This window comes from Xenopus laevis, chromosome 1L (assembly GCF_017654675.1).
Source record: "Xenopus laevis strain J_2021 chromosome 1L, Xenopus_laevis_v10.1, whole genome shotgun sequence".
NCBI lineage: Eukaryota > Metazoa > Chordata > Amphibia > Anura > Pipidae > Xenopus > Xenopus laevis.
The window spans coordinates 199112160-199130849 of record NC_054371.1 but is presented as its reverse complement, the minus strand read 5'-3'; the positions used below and the strand labels follow the sequence as shown (position 1 = coordinate 199130849).

Below are 18690 nucleotides of genomic sequence, written 5' to 3'. Positions count from 1 at the left end.
ATCAGTACAAGACACTGGAACATGGTTTAGGAGGAGCAGGAACCAGATTAGGGTGAACATTTTACATTTCTCACATTTTATTGGCGGAAATATATTTGTATTGCTTTTGTAAACACTTTAAAAAAACAGGGCATTTTCAGGCACCCTCTGCTACAGCTCCCATTTACCTGAATGGAAATCTCCCTGCAGTATAGGGAATTTTACACCTGAAAAGTACCTATACTAAAGGCTTCAGGCATTTTGCATTTAAATGATTGGAAACAGGAGGCAGTGCAGCACTTTTCAAAGAGAAAGAGGGAATAGACATTTGTGCCATGAACCTTAGGCCTTCATTAGATAAAACATCATAAAATATTACCTCCACAATATTATGCATATGAGGAAGCAACCGATCCATTCTAACTTCAAGCAGCATAACCAGTGCCCGGCACACATTTTTGCGCACCTCTGGTTCTTCATCAGTTGCCAAGGCAAATAAATTCTGCAAAGAAATGCATCATCATCATTTTCTATATAAAAATGTTTTTCTTTTTGAAAGATTACAGATTTAGTTGTAACATTGGTGTGTAGGCAGCCATCTCAGGTCATTGTACCTGATCTGACCCTGTGCTTTCAGAAAGAGCAAGCAGGAACTGCTTTCGGATAAGCTATTGTTTTCTCCTATTTATTCAATGTGACTGGAGGAGTCATGCTTGGCCTAGGATGTTACTATTGAATGCTATTCTAATATCTACCACTAGGTGGGATGTGAGAGCATTTTTAGCTTTTAGCAATGCATGTGTCAGGGAGTGGTTATCTGGTTACCTTCCCACTGTTCTGTTTATAGGCTGCTGGGGGGGGGGGGTGATATCACTCCAACTTGCAGTGCAGCAGTAAAGAGTGACTTTATTAGAGCACAGGTCACAGGGCTGAGGGCACCTGGGAAACAAAGAATATATCTAGCGCCACTTCAAATTTAGAATTTAAGTATTAAAAAAAAAAAATGTTTGAAAAATGGATTTCAATGCGGGATTCTCCTGGAGAAAACCTGTAAGATGCATTTTGTAAAAAAATAAATAAATAAAATGTATCATTCATTATTACAGGTCTTGAATTTAGAAAATACCAGTAACAGATGAATTAATGGTAAGGATATTTAATTGCTGGTGGAAATGTATATCCTTAATGCAGGCTTTGGATATAAAAATGAATCTATAGTTAAGATATTGGTAAATAATTTTCTTATGTAGCATCAATACTTAACTCAGTTAAAATGCTTCTGTAACAATATGTTGTGTTTCGGTGTGCCAGGTAGGCACTTTTTGTGCAGTAACCAGGTGCCTTATCAGTTAGTTTGACAAATTATATATTCATTTAACTGATAGGACTTGATGATGTTATGTTACATTTCTGAATTGTTTTTCGGTAACAGAATTTAGATGTTTTAATCATCGAGATCCCATGAGACCAAGATATGAAGAACTTGTAAATTATGCTTACCTCTATAAATGAATCAATATGTAACATAAGTGCTTGAGTTCTTCCAATAATGAACTGATTGACACAAGCTACAGCATGAGACCTAGGCAAAGAACAGTGAAATGTTAAACCTTGAACGGATATACATTATTAGCTAATTAGCTACCTACCCCATCAACACGACAGAACATGACATGATGCCTGAATGTAGGCTACATAGGTGCTATGTAATGACTGGGTTGATGTTTGCAATGTTTTACAAGCATACTGTTCGGCACATGTCTGCCGAAGAAGTTTACAAAAGTTGCACTGGACCCTAGAGTATAATCATTTTAAACAGTCATGCTATCCAGTTGTATCAGAATCTCTATTCAAAATCTACCACCAAGCTACGACTACCATTGGTTGAAGGTGTAAGGCAGTGATCCCCAACCAGTAGCTCGTGAGCAACATGTTGCTCTCCAACCCCTTGGATGTTGCTCCCAGTGGCCTCAAAGCAGGTGCTTATATATGAATTTCAGGCTTGGAGGCAAGTTTTGGTTGTATAAAAACCAGGTGCACTGCCAAATAGAGCCTCAATGTAGGTTGACAATCCACAGAGGGGCTACCAAATGACCAATCACAACACTTATATGGCAGCCCAAGAATATTTTTCATGCTAGTGTTGCTCCCCAACTCCTTTTACTTCTCAATGTTGCTCACGGGTTGAAAAGGTTGGGGATCCCTGGTGTAAGGTAATGACAAGGAAGGCTTAGCGAAGGAGGGGAAGGAAAGTACTTTGTGACATGCTAAAACCTTCCTTACATAGTAAAGACGTAACTGTGCCCCCCCCCCAACTGCATCCCTATGCTGGAAGTTGTAGTAGTATTGTAGGAAGACTGTTACATCAAGCTCCAGTTTGTATATGATGCTCTCAGGAGTTATTTTTCGTAGTGAGCAACTTCATTTTGATTCCACTGTCAGGGTGATCTAACTGGGGGCAGGACCATCCTATTGGGGGCCACTGGGTACTGCAGTGAGGGACCCCGCGCAAAGGTGGGCCCTAAAACATGAGAACACTGCACCACAAAGCAGGCAGGGCTTATAGGTAGTGGGTAGTCACAGCATATTATGGGTGGGGTTTTGCCCTAATGGGGTGTAATTAGCAGAGGCTAATGCCATTTGATCTGGCTTTATAACCTTATTTAACCTTTCTTTTGGTTTAATATAATGTAAGATTATGCAATATAACGGGTATTTACAGCTAAAACCAATGCAGGGACCACCATTAACAAATATTGGGGTGGTGCTCCAGTTTACATAACAAGTGTTGATTTTTTTTTTTACTAGTCAGGGCATGGGCTGTTAATTTGAGACTCCTGGGGGAAGCCCTGTCAACTTAGCATGGGGCACCATGATTACTGATGGCAGCCTGGAGTGGAGTACTTAATCCATGGCATGTATATTTACAACTTCTTGAATTCAAATAATGGCAGCTTGGAGAGAAGGACTTCATCCATGGCATGAATATTTAGAACTTCTTGAAATCCAATATTCTATCACATAGAAATGCTTAAAAAATGTTTTTTATGCAAACACAATCTTCCTATGCTTGTAATTTTTCATGCCTTGATCGTTTCAAATTTATTGGGTGTTCCAACTTTGCGATCAACAGCTTAGCCGCCATTACAAAAGAAATAATATTGATGCAGAGTTCTTCTCCTAAATGCAATGGTACACTGTGCGAGTCCATGCATTTTGTTTCCAGAGCATTTTAAGGGACAATTCATCTTAAAATTAACTTCAGGTATGGATGCAGACAATGATATTCAGAGAATATTTGCATTTTGTCGTCATAATTTTTTTGCTTATTTTCAATAACTTTGTTCAGCAGATAACTGGTTCATAGGGTCCCACCTACCAATCAAGCAGTGGTTTAAACAAACTTAAACAGCAGAACTGGACGAAAGATAAGCAATAAAAAGTAACAATAAAATTGCAGCCTCACAGTATCACTGTTTTCCCGTTGCAGACATCAGGGCTCAAACAACCAGACAATATTTTAAATCATATGGTGGCAACAGGTACAAAAGGTGGGCAAATTGTTTAAAAAAAAAAAAAAAAAAAAAAAAAAAAAATGCAAATTTGTTACGATTAGGCCAAACTTCTGCAACTGCTCCTCATGCATTGCAGTAGCAATTACCTTGACTCAACGCATACTATAAAATACAAAAAGAGCAACGACTAAAAGTACAGGACAGTTGAAACCATAAACTGCAAAGTTGTTAAAATATAAAGCTATCACATGGGTTGACCATGATGCATTGGTGCCATATACTTTGATGCTAATAATCTTGAAGCTCTGTGTAAGTGAAGGAACGCTTTATGGAACTCATGGTGTTCCTTCTCAGAAGATGAAGAGAAAATTAATTTCAGTACCTTATTTTAGGACTACTGTGCTTGAAAAATTGCAGAAACTTTGGAATCATGACATTTAATGGTCTCTCCAAAACATCACTGTCTAGAATTTCAGCAGAATCTTCACAAATTTTCTGTAGAGCACCAAAGGCTCCCTGAAAAGAGAAAAAAAACCTAACATTATCTAAAAGAAATATTAAATACAAGATTCTATTTCAGTAGGTTTTCCTTAAAAAATCGATTTGGATTCTGCTTTTTTCTCTTGTTTATCTCCTTTCAATGCATGCCTTCAAAAATTACTAAAATTCCATCATATATACTGTACTCCAAAACCCTTGGTTTTAGAATTCCTAGTGAATTAGAACAGCAGTATTTTCATGCTTTTGAAAAAGAAAAAATGATTTAGAAAGAGGTTTCTTTTGTTCCCTGGAGTCCTGCCTCCTACAGTTCTTGTATCCCTCAAGCTATAGTGAGGAAAAACTGGTTTACAGCATTGCATGCTGTGCTGTTGAATGTTTTAATAGTTTAATATCAGTCCTCACCTCACATGTGTTGTAATCTTCAGAATCCAAAAGACCACACAACTTTGGCAAAAGTTCAGGCCAATTCTGTAGCTCTCCCTTAGAAGCAATTGTTGTTATCAAAATCCCTATAGTTTGTGAAAGACAAAGAAGAAAAAAAAAATCAACACGAATTGTAAAGATATACAGTAAAACCTCAATTTTACATCCACTGATTTTAAGTTTCCCCTCATTTAACATTGTTGTTTTGTGGTCCCACCTATATATAATGCATAATACATTTCCCTGATTATACAACATTTTTTTCTGGTCCCCTGAAAAACGTAAAATGGGGGTTCTACTGTATACAGGTATGGGAACTGTTATCTAGAATGCTCGAGGCATGAGTTTTTCTGGAAAACGGATCCTTCCGTTATTTGGATCTCCATACATCAATCTACCAGAAAATCATGTTAACATTAAATAATCCCAATAAGATGGTTTTGCTTCCAATAAGGATTAATTTTATCTTAGTTGGGATCAAGTACATGGTACAGTTTTATTATTACAGAGAAAAAGGAAATCATTTTTAAAATTTTGGATTATTTGTATAAAACGGAGTCTATGGGACATGGCCTTTCCGTAATTCGGAGCTTTCTGGATAACAGATCCCAGAGCAACATATAGCTCGTGAGCCACTGGTTGGGGATCACTGGTTTTAAAATAATAAAACAATATCCACCAAACTGAAAAAAGCCTCTAGTCCAATGAGTTCAGGCAACAATATAATGGTAAAGACCTAACTTCACATACAGTAGAGGAAGAGTAGTGCAGAATGTCTATGCTCACCAATATACATATCAGAACACCATTTTGTTGCTGCCTCAATTTTAACCAGTCTATGTGGTGTTCAGTTTAGACTAGCAATATGCCTACAACAAACCGCATAACATGGCACTTCCACTTATTTAACCTTGTGCTTGTCTTTAAAATCTTCAGAGCCGTTCCCTTAGAGAGGTGAATATGACTTTATAAAGTAGCTATTTTTTATACAGTTTTTACTGTATACCTGCTCATAATTAACAAGAAACCCCACTGTGCTAGCATAAAAATTAACATAACAGAAATGCATGCTTTAAAAACAAATGATCATGTTGATTTTCAGATAGGAGTTTAACAAATGTACTTACCTACAGTGGCACGAATTAAAGGAGACGAATCCCCTATATTATTTAAGCACTCGCTTTTAATAAAGTCAGTCACCCCATTGGGGAAGTTCTGGAAATGTGCCTTCACATTATTTTTTAATATCAGGCCACTTAGTGATCTTGTTGGTTCATCTAGAGAGAAGAGAAACATTAAGCAATGAGCTAGTGTTCAAACAATTCTCAGAGTGAGACATCAACAAAATACGTACTCCTAAGACTAGATTTAGGGAGACTGCAAGAATAGTAAGACAATTCTACAGCTCACCAGTTTTTAAAAAATTGAGTTACTTTGATGTTAGGCTCTGTATTGACTTTTGCTCCTAATACCCACCACAGGGTAGTGTGTTGCTGGTAACAGATCTTTCCGTAATTTGGATCTTCCTACCTTAAGTCTACTAGAAAATAATGCAGGCATTAGATAAACACGTTGGACTGGTTTTGCTTCCAATAAGGATTTGTTACATTGGAATCAAGTACTAGATACTGTTTTATTATTACAGAGAAAAAGGAATTTTTTTAAAATTTGAATTATTTGGATAAAATGAAGTCTATGGGAGATAAGTCTTTTCCGGCAGAGGTCACGAGAGCCATCTTCTTTTCGGTAATCTTCGGGTCTTCTTGATTCCTTTGGGTTATTTCCGTCACTTTCAGCGCATGCACAGTTGTCTGGAACCTGAAGATTGCTCCAACTGCACATGCGCCGATACAGCGTTTACTTTCCAACGATTACCAACCGAAAAAGAGAACACCTGTGAGCTCCGCTGCACTTACTCTGCAACGATGGGTAATTACAGGATTGGGGGCAATTACTGGAGTTATCAGTGTGGGCAGGAGCAGGGACGGGGACTATGTAGTTGTACAAAGACAAATTGCTTTGACAAAATAATTTAAAATATTTGCCCGCACAATTAAATCTATTCACACTGGGCCCTTTCATCCAGGGCTATTGTACACTAGCAGTTGTTTGTGAACATTGACAGTACAGCTACAATGCAGCCTCTTTTTAAAGCAAGGTCAAAGCAAGGGACTTTAGCCGAATGTAGTTTCTGCCTAATGTTTTAAAGAGCTGGTTCACCTCTTCATTAAGTTTTAGAATGTTATAGAACAGCTAATTTAATGCAACTTTTTAAAAATAGTTTTTGAATTATTTTCCTTCTGCTGACTCTCTCCAGCTTTCAAATGGGGGTTACAGACCCCATCTAAAATCAAATGTTTTTTTTTAGGCTACAAATGTATTGCTACTTTTTATTATTCAGCTTTTTATGAGGGCTCTTTCCTATTCATATTCCAGTCTCTTATTCAAATCAATGCATGGTTGCTAGGGTAAAAAAAAAAAAAAACATTAAATCCCTCAAAAACTACTAGAACACAAAGTTGGTTTATTTCTATTACATGATTACTGTTCCCTTATAACTGAGCGCCAGAAGTTTTTTGGAACCAATTTACAGATCAAGCTGTAAGAATGTAAGCACTTGTGACTAATAAGGCAATAATGTCTGGGTGCAGTCCAAACTCATCCAGATGTGAAGCATACAATAGTATCCACACTTGCAGGACCCTGATATACATACAATGATTGAGAATAATACCGGTTAGTGCCCATTTCTCTCCCTGTATATACCGTACATACACACAGATATGTACTGCACTCAGAGGGTTTAAAGTATAGCCAAAAGGCCAATTTTTTGCTCACAGCTATACATCCTTCATCAAGATATTGAAATTCATGCACAAACAAATGCATATTCTGCAATGTATGCAATTATTAGTTCTACATTCTAAAAGATTCCTTGTTTACTCTCAATAATTTGCTTAAGAATTTACACTACAGGAATGGAACAAGTTATACAGCTTGGGACCTGGGGTTTTCTGCAATTTTGATCTTCATACTTCTGTCATGATTTTATGGTGTAGTTTTTATTTCTAAATGCCACTGCAAATAATTCACTCTACCATATTAAATTTAATTCCTGAACCAATAAGTGTATTTTTCTAGTTGTAGTATTGGTGTGTAGGCAGCCATCTCAAGTCATTTTGCCTGGTCATGTGCTTTCAGAAAGTCAACACTTTAGGATGGAACCGCTTTCTGACAGGCTGTTTCTCCTACTCCATAAAACTGAAGGTGTCGCAGTGGGACATGGATTTTTACTATTGATTGCTGTTCTTACATGTACCATGGAGCCGTTATCTGGTTACCTTCCCATTGTTCTGCTGTTGGGCTGCTGGGGGGGAAAGGAAGTGGGGTGATATCACACCAACTTGCAGTGAAGCAGTAAAAAGTGACTGAAGTTTATCAGACCACAAGTCACATGACGGGGGGAACCTGGGAAACTTACCATATGTCTAGCCCCATGTCAGACTTCAAAGTTAAATATAAAAAAAAAAAATCTATTTGCTCTTTTAAGAAACTGATTTCAGTGCAGAAATCTGATGGAGCAGCACTATTAACTAATGTGTTTTGAAAAAAACATGTTCACATGACAGTATCCCTTTAAGTCTACTAAAATAAGATTTAAACATGAATTAAACCCAGTAGGATTATTTTGCCTTCAATAAGGATTAAATATCTTGTTTGTACCAAGTACAATATACAGTTATTTTTAGAGAAAATATTTGGACTCTCAATAATGCATTTATTGATAACGAATCCAATAACTGTAACTGCTAATTAAGGATAGGTCTGCCATATTTGCCAGCTGCTAGTACATGCCAAGTTGAATTTGAGAAAAAATACGTCTTGCAAAAGTTTTCAGAGCATTGACCAAGGAACAAATCCTGAACAATGAAACGGTAGATGCACAAGCTTACATATACCTTGCACAAGACCAATATTCACACTGGGGTTCAGTATAAAAAATCAACAGGAGGGCTTACTAGAAAGATAAGTCATAAAAATTTGCAATAGAATTGTAGCCTCAGAGGAATTTTTTTTTGGCTGCTAGGGTCAGTGACCGCCATTTGAAAGCTAGAAAGATGTTATTACCAAATAATTTTTGTCTCATCCGTCCAAAGCACTTGACTGTGGCTTGTCTAAATGAGCTTTTGCATACAAGCGACTGTTTGTGGCGTGAGTGCAGAAAGGGCTTCTTTCTCATCATTCTGCCATACAGATGTTCTTTGTGTTGAATTGTAGAACGATATACAGATACACCATCTGCAGCAAGATGTTCTTGCAGGTCTTTGGAGGTGATCTATGGGTTGTCTAACAATTCTCACAATACTCCACATATGCCGCTCTTGTATTTTTCTTGGCCTGCCAGACCTGGGTTTTACAGCAACTGTGCCTGTGGCCTTCCATTTCCTGGTTACATTCCTTACAGTTGAAACTGACAGTTTAACCTCTAAGTTAAACCATGATACTGAACAATCTTTGTTTTCAGATTTTTTGAGAGTTGCTTTGAGGATCCAATGCCATCACTCTTCGGAGGAGAGTCAAACAGAAGCACAACTTGCAATTGGCCACCTTAATTACCTTTTCTCATGATGGACACACCTGCCTATGAAGTTCAAGGCTTAAGCTAATTCAACCAATTTGGTGCTGCCAGTAATCAGTTTTGAGCAGTTACATACATTCAAATTAGCAAAATTACAAGGGTACCCACATTTTTGGACAGCCAGTTTTTCACATTTAATTTCATACAACTGAATACTACTTCACTAAAAATCTTTGTCCAGAAAACCCCTGTACTCAGATTTTCATGGGAAATGAAAGACATACCATTGTTATCTTTTTTGTTGAAAGTGGAGTAAATTATTATGCAGGCTGAGAGAGGTTCAAAAACTTTTTCATATGACTGTATAGCTTCTATTTCTTACATAAAAATGTCACATTAAAAAAACAGACCTGTGGTCATTTGAAATAAAAATACTACAAGCAACAAAACAAAAATACTACAAGCAACAAAACCGAAGTAGGATTTCTTATTCAGGAGAATGAAAAAATTGTTCACAGGTCTTAAAATGTTAGCAAGGCACTGTATATAATGCATGCATTAATGCCATCAAAAGACCCATTAAAGATATGTCACTTACCTTCTGATTTTAACTTGGTGAGAACAAAAATGAGATAGTTGTTGAAGTCTGGAAACTGATTCAGCTGCTCCAATTTCTGAGATAATGTAAAGTCAAGGATTACTACTGTACAAGAAAAATTCCCATTTATGGAATGGTGATACATTATTTGTGGTTAGTTACACAGTCCAACATGTTAAAGCATGATGTTGCTCTATACATTAAATAACATTGTTGGATTAATTTGTAAAAAAAAAAACCTTAAAACAATTTGTGTAACAAATACCAACATATAAGTCATCACCACCTTACAGCCGGGGGTTTAACAGAAGTTATCTTGCATCTGAAACTTTGCCAGCAAAATGGTCAGCACAGTTAAAGGGGCAGTTCACCTTGCTAACATGAGTTCAATGAATAGGGCCTGTGCTGAGCAGCCTGTGAGTGCACATGTAAAGGTGGACACACACCAAGAGAGGTCGCCAAATGAGCGGATCCTAACCTGATATGCCCAACAAAGACAGGGCGGCATCAGGTTAATCTGATCTTTCTTATGACAAAGAGACCAACATATGCTGTTTACATAATTTTTCAGTCTACTTCAGTAGCCAGCCTATTCAATTTGTCCAGCAAAATTTATAGGAATAGCAGCTTTGCACACAGTTCAGGACAATTTGGCCCATCTTCAGATACATTATGGACTAAGATAAGGGCTTTGATTCAGTCATTAATTCCATGATCCAATAAAATTAACTTTAGCCTAATGTTTAGGATTATTAAATATACTTCCTTAAATTAAAATAGGCAAAATACATTTCCGCCACACAAACTCTACTTATTTTGCTCATGCTGAACAAAGGTTTACATTGCCCCTTTAAAACAAAATGCCTAGCATCTGCAAATTATCTCTGAGACAACTTTAAACAAGTTAACTCTGTACAGAATATTAATAGCAAAGACACATATATCAAATCACAACCCTTATGATAGCATACTTCAAATAGCTCTTTAGTCAAAGGAATACAACTATAAAATAGGAGAATAACATTCTCTTGACATTAACCAAATATCCTGATATTGATTGCAAAATATACACATAAGCTACTTCACTGGAAAACCATGGAGCTACCAATAAGAAAAGAGTTTACGGAAATATAGAAAACACTAATAAAAAAAAAATATATATATTATAATATATATATATATATATATATATATATATATATATATATATATATATATATATATATATATATATATATATAATATCTATAAGTAGCTATTTAAATACATACTGTGGCATCCACAGAGAGGATTTACATAATCTCAGACTATTAGACAGGAAACACACACAACACCTAGACATTTGTCCAACCTTGCTTTTAAAAGCCTTTCAAAAAATACATTACCGGCAAGCAAATCTGCACTTTTAACGATCAAAGGGAATTTGGCTGTTGGTGTGATCTGACAGGTCAGCCATTTAGCCAAATTGAAACTCTAATGTACATCTGATAATATATATATATATATCATCGATCCTCCAAACATGAATAAATGTGCACTCTACACGTGTAGGACACATTCGCTAATATCAGATTTCTGCAGCACTTAGAGACAGCGGAACGTATATCTCCTTTTAAACAGCTGTAAACTCTATAGTGTAAACCTTGATCTTTCTAATAAATTTACGTTTTGGAGTTTTACAATGAACTCAACTACATAAGATGAACATTACATTTCCCCAATTTTACATTTTGCGGTCATTTACACCATTTTTTATGGTCTGCTAAAAAAGTAAAACGGGTTCAACTGTATCTAGCTTTAATATTCTTTATTAATATGAAGTTTTTAATATGAAAAAATATGAAATTGCTCTGCTTTTGCTGCAAGTTTTCCCTCCAGATGAGGTAGCATTATTGTTTTCCTTAAGCTCAAACATTAAAACTACCCTGACTACTGCTCCATTAAATCAACATTAAAACTACCCTGACTACTGCTCCATTAAATCAACATTAGTCAACAACATGCATTCAGGTGGGTAGTACAGGTATAGAATCAGTGATCCAGAAAGCTCAGTATTACAGAAAGGCTCCATTTTTATAAATAATTTCCTATAGATAGAACTGTAACTTGTACTTTATCCATCCTAATATGCAATTAATTATTTGAAGCAAAATCATCCTATTCGGTTTATTTAATGTTTACATAATTTTCTAGCAGACAAGGTATTAAGATCCAAATTACAAAAAGATTCATTATCCGGAAAACCCCAGGTCCCGAGCATTCTGGATAAAAGGTTTCATACCTGTAGTTATAGTGGCATCCACCAAATGGATGCAAGATGTGAAGCGTCATGTCGCTTCAGAGAAAATGTAATAGATCCACCACACGCCTATAATTCACTTCCACTTTACTGGTGGTGCTGGCCCTCTGTTGACCCAGCCAGGTCCCTTAGCAACAGCACACGATTTCTGAACGGATCCGCACACACAATTATTTGCAGTCGGTGAGCTTACCCCTTTTATTATTCTACCAACAATATCAATGTTTCGGGGGGGGGGAGGTTCAGGGGGGGGCTCCCTTCATCAGCTTCAGTGAACCCATTTCCACCTCTTCCAATTCAATGCGATATCTACAACACTTCCACCAATGCATGGCATTGTACACGGTGTTGCATGCAGTTGCTGATCCATAAACAAAGCTTATAGGATATTGCATTAGTAGAGCAACAATTCGCTGCATCCCTGCAGAATCTTTCCTCACGTGCCATTAAGGGGTTGTTCACCTTTCAAATAAGTTTTTCAGTTAAATTCTTTTCAGATTGCTCACCAGAAAGTTTTTTTTTTCAATTACTTTCCATTTTTTAGTTTTTCCAAAACCTAAGTTTAACGTTTAATTTCCTGTCTCTGGTGTTTGAGTCTGGCAGCTCAGTTATTCAGGCCCAGCCTCTAAACTGTTACAATTTTGCAACATTTAGTTGAAACATTTCTCAACAGCGTCACTGAAGTATTTGCAACTATTGTATCAGTTCTAACAGCTGCCTGTAATGAAACTCATGGATTCTCAGGACAAAGATAACAAATATATCAACTAAATGTATCAAGTAAGAACAGTTTACAGGGTCGGCGACCCCCTCCCAGAGATGCTTTAGAAGCTGAAAAACAAAACTTTACACTTCAATATTAGAAAAACAGTCACAAATAGAAAATAGTTATTTTTGGTGAATTATCAGAAACCAACTGAACTGAAAAAAAGTGTTGGAAGGTGAACAACCCTTTTAAAGACACAGAGCAAGTGCTATTATGCAATGCAAAAAGTTGCAGCATGTGCAGCTTCAGGGATGGGCGTGGAAAATGGGGCCAAAAACATTGTGCTAAATTTTAGCCTGTATGTTGCACTTTGCACATGTTTGTAAATAATTAGTATTATATTCTCTCTATGTTCTACACAAGCCAGGAATTTCATGTATAATTCATTACTATAAACAGTGCTTAGTGATATCAGTTATATAGCAAAAATTCTGTACTATAAAGATTAATGAAGCCACCTTGGTCTCAGTTATATATTTTACAATCCAGGGAACATCTAGATAGAGAGCACTGCCATAAACAAAAATAGTTTCTGCCGCTTACTTATAAGGTGTACAAATGTGGTCTCCATTAAACTTTGGCCTGGGTTGAATATGACCATTCAACATTCTTATCTGTTGAGACAGTCGCTTCCAGTGATCAAGTGACCAGAGCAGTTTTTTTTCTTTTCTTCAAATATTAACCAATCAGAATTGTGCAACTTATGACATTTTGATCCATTCAAATTTCACCAAAATGGCTTGAAGACCACATGTTGCACAGTGATTAGAGGAAATTCCAACTGGCTATCCATTGGTAAGATGTGGCCCTTCAATGGATTTATATATAGTGACTGGCCATGCTCAAGCGCTACAATGACTTGTATATGTCAATTCAATACAATAAAGCACCATCATAGGCTTATGCCATATTAAAAGTTGGCTCATATTGATTTAGAATGACAATGAGATGACCAGATTTCACTACAGCTCAACGTGTCCCTTCGACAAACTGTAAATTCAGGATAAATACAAAACAACTCAAACGCAGATGTATCTTCTGGAGCAGGGGACCAGTCCCAAACAAGCAGAGAAGACCTACTTTATAAGCAAGTGGAGCATAAGATCCTGATTTAGATCAGGGCAGTGATTCGAACTGCACTCACCAGTCTAGTATCTACTGACTGCAATAGTTAACTACAAAGCAGGAAGTAGTGTTCTGGCTATTATGTTACACATCCAGTCACTCCAGCCTTTATACATTACATTTTTGGCTAACTAACTATATTAGAAACATTTTTTATTTTGCACAGCCTATTTACACAGTTTTTATTTTTACAGTGAACAATTCCTTTAAGTTAACTTTTTGGATGTTATGGAGTGGTCAATTCTAAACAACTATTTGATTGGTGTAAATTTTTTTTTTTTTAGTTTTTTTTAATTAGTTGCCCTATTTTTCTGACTCTTCCTAGCTTTCAAATGTATTGTTCTTGCTATTTTATTACAACTTGTTATTAATAACCTTTCTATTCAGGCCCTCACCTATTCATTTTCCAGTCTCTTATTCAAATCAATCTGTGGTTGAAAAAAGAAAAAAAAACTAAACAAAAACCACAAAAGTTAGAAACCAATTGCGAATTGTATTAGAATTTCATGTTCTACATCATACTAAAGGTAAAAGATACACAATCCCTTTTAAAAGGTAACCTTCAGGTTAACTTTTAGTATGTTATAGAATGGATAATTCTAAGCAACTTTTCAATTGTTCTTCATTACTTATAGTTTATGAATTATTTGCCTTCTTCTCCTGACTCTTTCCAGCTTTCAAAAGGGGGTCACTGACCCCATCTAAAAACAAATGCTCTGTAAAGCTAGAAATGTATTTTTACTTTTTTTTTTACTCTTCTTTTTTATTACACTTCTTATTATTTCTGTCCCGACCCTCCCCTATTAATATTTAATATTCTCATTCTAATCAATGCATCGTTGCCAAGGTAATTTGGACCCTAGCAACCAGATTGCTGATACTACAAACTGGAGAGCTGCTGATTAAAAAAAAACTAAATAACTTGAAAAACCACAAATAATAAAAAAAACTTAAAACCAATTGCAAATTGTCTCAGAATATCGATCCCTACATCATACTAAAACTTTACTCAAAGGTGAAGAACCCCTTTAAGCACAAGGAGAAGGCATTGCTTATCGTTCAGCCTGTGCCAATGATCGATTAAAGGCACATCCCTCCAGCAGTACTACATCTCCACTAACCCCAGTGACAGGGCCATGGTTAAAAATGAAGGAGTCAGGGCCCTGGTATGGGGGAACCAGCACATGGATTTTAGGGAAGAGCTCCTTGTGACCCTCCAGCTACAGTTGTTGCACTGCGAGTCGTCGAATCTCAGCAACAGGCAAAGGCTGGGAGTCAGGCCCGGACTGGCAATCTGTGGGTTCTGGCAAATGCCAGAAGGGCTGCCATAAAATGAAATGGAAAGTCATTTTTTAGTGGGCTGGCGAGGAGCTGATTGGGCCTCTCTGTATTGGAGTGAAAGGGCCTATAATACACAAAAGCCATGAATATCCTGTAAATTATATCCTTATAAACGGTGAGTTCTGATGTCATCAGTAATAAACGGTGAGTTCTGATGTCATTTCTGTCACATGACTCATTGAAATTTGTGTATTATAATAAATAAAGTACCCCCAGTTGCAAAATATGAGGATATTATAAGTTACCTCGGAGTTCCATGACCTGTATAAAAACACTTGGCCTTCGGCCTCGTGTTTTTATATGGTCATGAAACTCCTCAGTAACTTATAATATCCTTATATTTTACAAGAGGGGATACTTTATTCACTATATATTGACTCCCAGTCCAGACCTGCTGGGAGTTGTAGGTCAGCAGCAGCAGGAGGGCAGCACGTTGCACTCAGTAATATTATATCTGGGGTTAGTAAAGCCGAATATCTATTACACAACAGCACACGTTTTCCCATGAGGGCCCTGGCGAGTGCTGCCCTACCCTAAGCAGGCCCTGACCCCGACAGTTAATCTGCTGGACGGCTGACACATTTGTGAGGGAGTGGGGCGCCTCCTCAAGCCTTACAGGCGGCAGAACAGAGGACGAGGAAGGCCGGGACCATGCGAGGCGGGAAGGCCGATCAGTGACCTGGAAGAGAAGAGTATTACACAGGCTCGGTGCAACAAGAAGGATGAGGTCCGCCACTCCTCAGTGCCCCCTCCTGGGCCTCCCGCTCACCTCCGCACACAGAGGCCTAAGCACGCACTTCTACCGGCATCTCTATTACGTGCTCTAGGCCGCGGCCTTACCCTCCTACAAAGCGAACATAAACGCCCTGCACAGCCCACCGGCAGCAGCCCGGGCCCAAGGCCTTGCCCTCCGCCACCATTCAATAGAGCAAATGAGGAGAAGCCCGGCAGTTCCCCGGCTTCTCTCAGTCACAGGCAGGATACTTGTTGCACCGCTCGCTGCGTGTTATTGTCCGGGGACTGGGACTCTTTAAGCAGCTGCAGAATCTGCTGGAGGCCCTGTTCATCCGGCTTCCACTCGTACTCCATGCTGAGCGCGCTGGGACACTCACACGGCGGCGGCGACGGCAGCGCGAGAACAGGGAGGAGTGGGAGGGGCGGAGCCTCGGTGGGAGATGGGATGGAGGCGCGGTCCCAAAGCCCGCCGGATGGCTTGAGAGAGCTTTTGTGTCAATCAGTGCTTGTCTCTGTGGCGCTATCACTAGTAGGATAGTCTGTCGGACAACCGTGGGTACATGGATTGTCATATAGTTCATTAATGGATGGGGCAACCCCGGGCGAGGTTCACACACGAGGATGTGGTAAATCACGCACAGCCAGGCGGTGTGACAATGACATTACCTCTGCTAGTCATAGACAGACACGGGAGATTCCACTTTATAGCCACGAGATGTCTTTGCTGCTAATCATTCTCTTCAGCAACTGTGAGGATTGACAGGCTTTACAAAATGTGGGGCGTCCCCTCCCTAAAGGGAAACCTTCGCAGTGGTGGTTGGAAGGCCTCGCTTTTTAGGGCTTTAGCACACGGGCCGATTCTGGAGATTGTCACCTGGCGACTAATTGCCTCTTCTGCGGGGCGACAATCTCCCCAAACTGCCTTCCGCCTGCTATAATGAGAAAACGACAGCGCCAATGTACTTGCGGTGCTTCGATTTCCGAAGTCGCCCGAAGTTTCCTTGTGAGACAACTTCGGGAATCGAAGCACCACGAGTGCATTGGTGCTGGCGTTTTCTCATTATAGCAGGCAGAAGGCAGTTCAGGGAGATTGACGCCCCGCAGAAGAGGCGATTAGTCTGCTAAAGCCCTAAAAGGGGTCGTTCACCTTAATGAACCATTTTCACAAAAAAACACTTTTTATTAGTGTGTCATTGTTTACATCCTAAATAGAAAATTCCCATTTTAAGAATGAAGAGCTGCCCCCTGAGAATCCTTTGATTCATGGTGCACACAAACAAACTATACATATTAGGCCACATGAATATCTGATATCTGTCTGGCAAAATTGAAATACTCTATGGTGAGGACAGGGTTCGACTGGTAAGTCCGGGCAGGGTCAGACTGGTAAGTCCAGGCAGAGTCGGACGGGGGGCCAAAGGCCCACCGGAGCTGCCGCCTCAGGGCCCCCCTCCCTGTATCATCTGTGTGCAATTGCGTGTACTCTGCGCGCATGCTGTGTTCTTCAGGGCCTAGGCCCACTGCGGCTACCACCTCAGGAACCCTCTCCACCCGCGGCCCGCGTGAGTGTACTTCTGCGCGCCTGCGCACTATGGGTTGAATTAACAAAAGTGTCGGTAAAATAAGTAACCCAGAAGTGGCGGTCGACAAATTTGTAAAATGTCGTACGAACGGCAAATTCACAAAGGCAGATGTTACCATCTCTGTTCTCAATTTTCTAAAATGTCGTATATCTTTTCATCGTACAAACGACTTTTACCAAGACTTTTTAAAAGACAATTTGACTGACATTTTCATTTTGGAGAGCCTAAAGTGTCTGGAAAATTGTCGTTAAAAAAAATGAGTACGAGTAATTCATAAAAATGTCGGGAAAAGTGGTGCCGAAAAAACCACGCCCACTTTTAACGACACTAATTCAAAAGTGTCGTACATGTCGGAAAATTGGCAGAGAAATGCTCTGTGAATCTGTCGGCTGTTGCTACGACACTTTCTACGACATTTTAAAGACATTTTTTCGTTCCCGACACTTTTGTGAATTCCCCCCAATGTGTTTTTCGGGCCCAAGGCCCACTGTGGGGACCCCCTCAGGGCCTCTCTCTGCCCCACCCCCACACGTGCCGTCCGTGTGCGTGTATTTCCACACGCCTGCACACGCTGTGTTCTTCGTGCCGGTGGCGGCAGTGCTGGAGCCTAGGGTGCGGATCTGGGCTGATGGGTAGGGTTGCCATCTGGCCTGTAATAATGATGCTTGGTGCCAATGTTATTAATAGGAAAAAACATCAAGAATATAAGAAGGCCGGGATTTATTTTCATAAAAGGTGGCAACCCTACCAATGGGTCAACAATTGTGTAAGTCCAAATTGGCATGGCCCAGGGGTGGCTGAATTAGGTAGAGATCTGCTTGTTTGGCAAATTGGATCAGCTTAACTGTGGTCATTTCACCTGAGAGATAACGGGTAAACCACTTGAATAAATATTTTGATGACTAGCTTTAATATTTACAGCAATGCAGAACACACAGGCACAGGCAAAGGATTCACAAAATTGGCATTAACATTAATCTGGGGTTAAATGAAAATGTTCATTTATACCAGAAAAACATGAAATGTCAAATTCACAATTGTCTGTACATAATTTTTTTTTGCAACTGTACTCCTGAATGTTTTGGGGTTTTTTTTAGCAATTTTGCCAGTTTAACTCCATCTTTGGATTTGAAATTATTAACTCCAGCAAAAATTCTTACCAACTCCAACTTGGCACACGTCCTACTCCAGATATCTATAGTAATAAGTCTAATCAACTGGACATGCTGTATTTTTTTCTCTTGAA

General features: G+C 38.8%; 1 protein-coding gene across 1 annotated transcript in view; it reads right to left on the bottom strand.

Annotated features, from left to right (window-relative positions):
* tnpo1.L (transportin 1 L homeolog) overlaps positions 1–16322 on the bottom strand; it is a 43984-nt gene extending 27662 nt beyond the window's left edge. Inside the window, exons 1-7 of the mRNA XM_018265098.2 lie at positions 16111–16322; positions 9596–9671; positions 5546–5695; positions 4398–4504; positions 3877–4010; positions 1480–1561; positions 359–481 (exon numbers count right to left, since the gene is read on the bottom strand). Of these exons, the coding sequence (XP_018120587.1) occupies positions 359–481; positions 1480–1561; positions 3877–4010; positions 4398–4504; positions 5546–5695; positions 9596–9671; positions 16111–16215 (777 nt within the window). The 5' untranslated portion in view covers positions 16216–16322. The remainder of the gene's footprint in view (positions 1–358; positions 482–1479; positions 1562–3876; positions 4011–4397; positions 4505–5545; positions 5696–9595; positions 9672–16110) is intronic.
* Positions 16323–18690: the final 2368 nt, after the last annotated feature.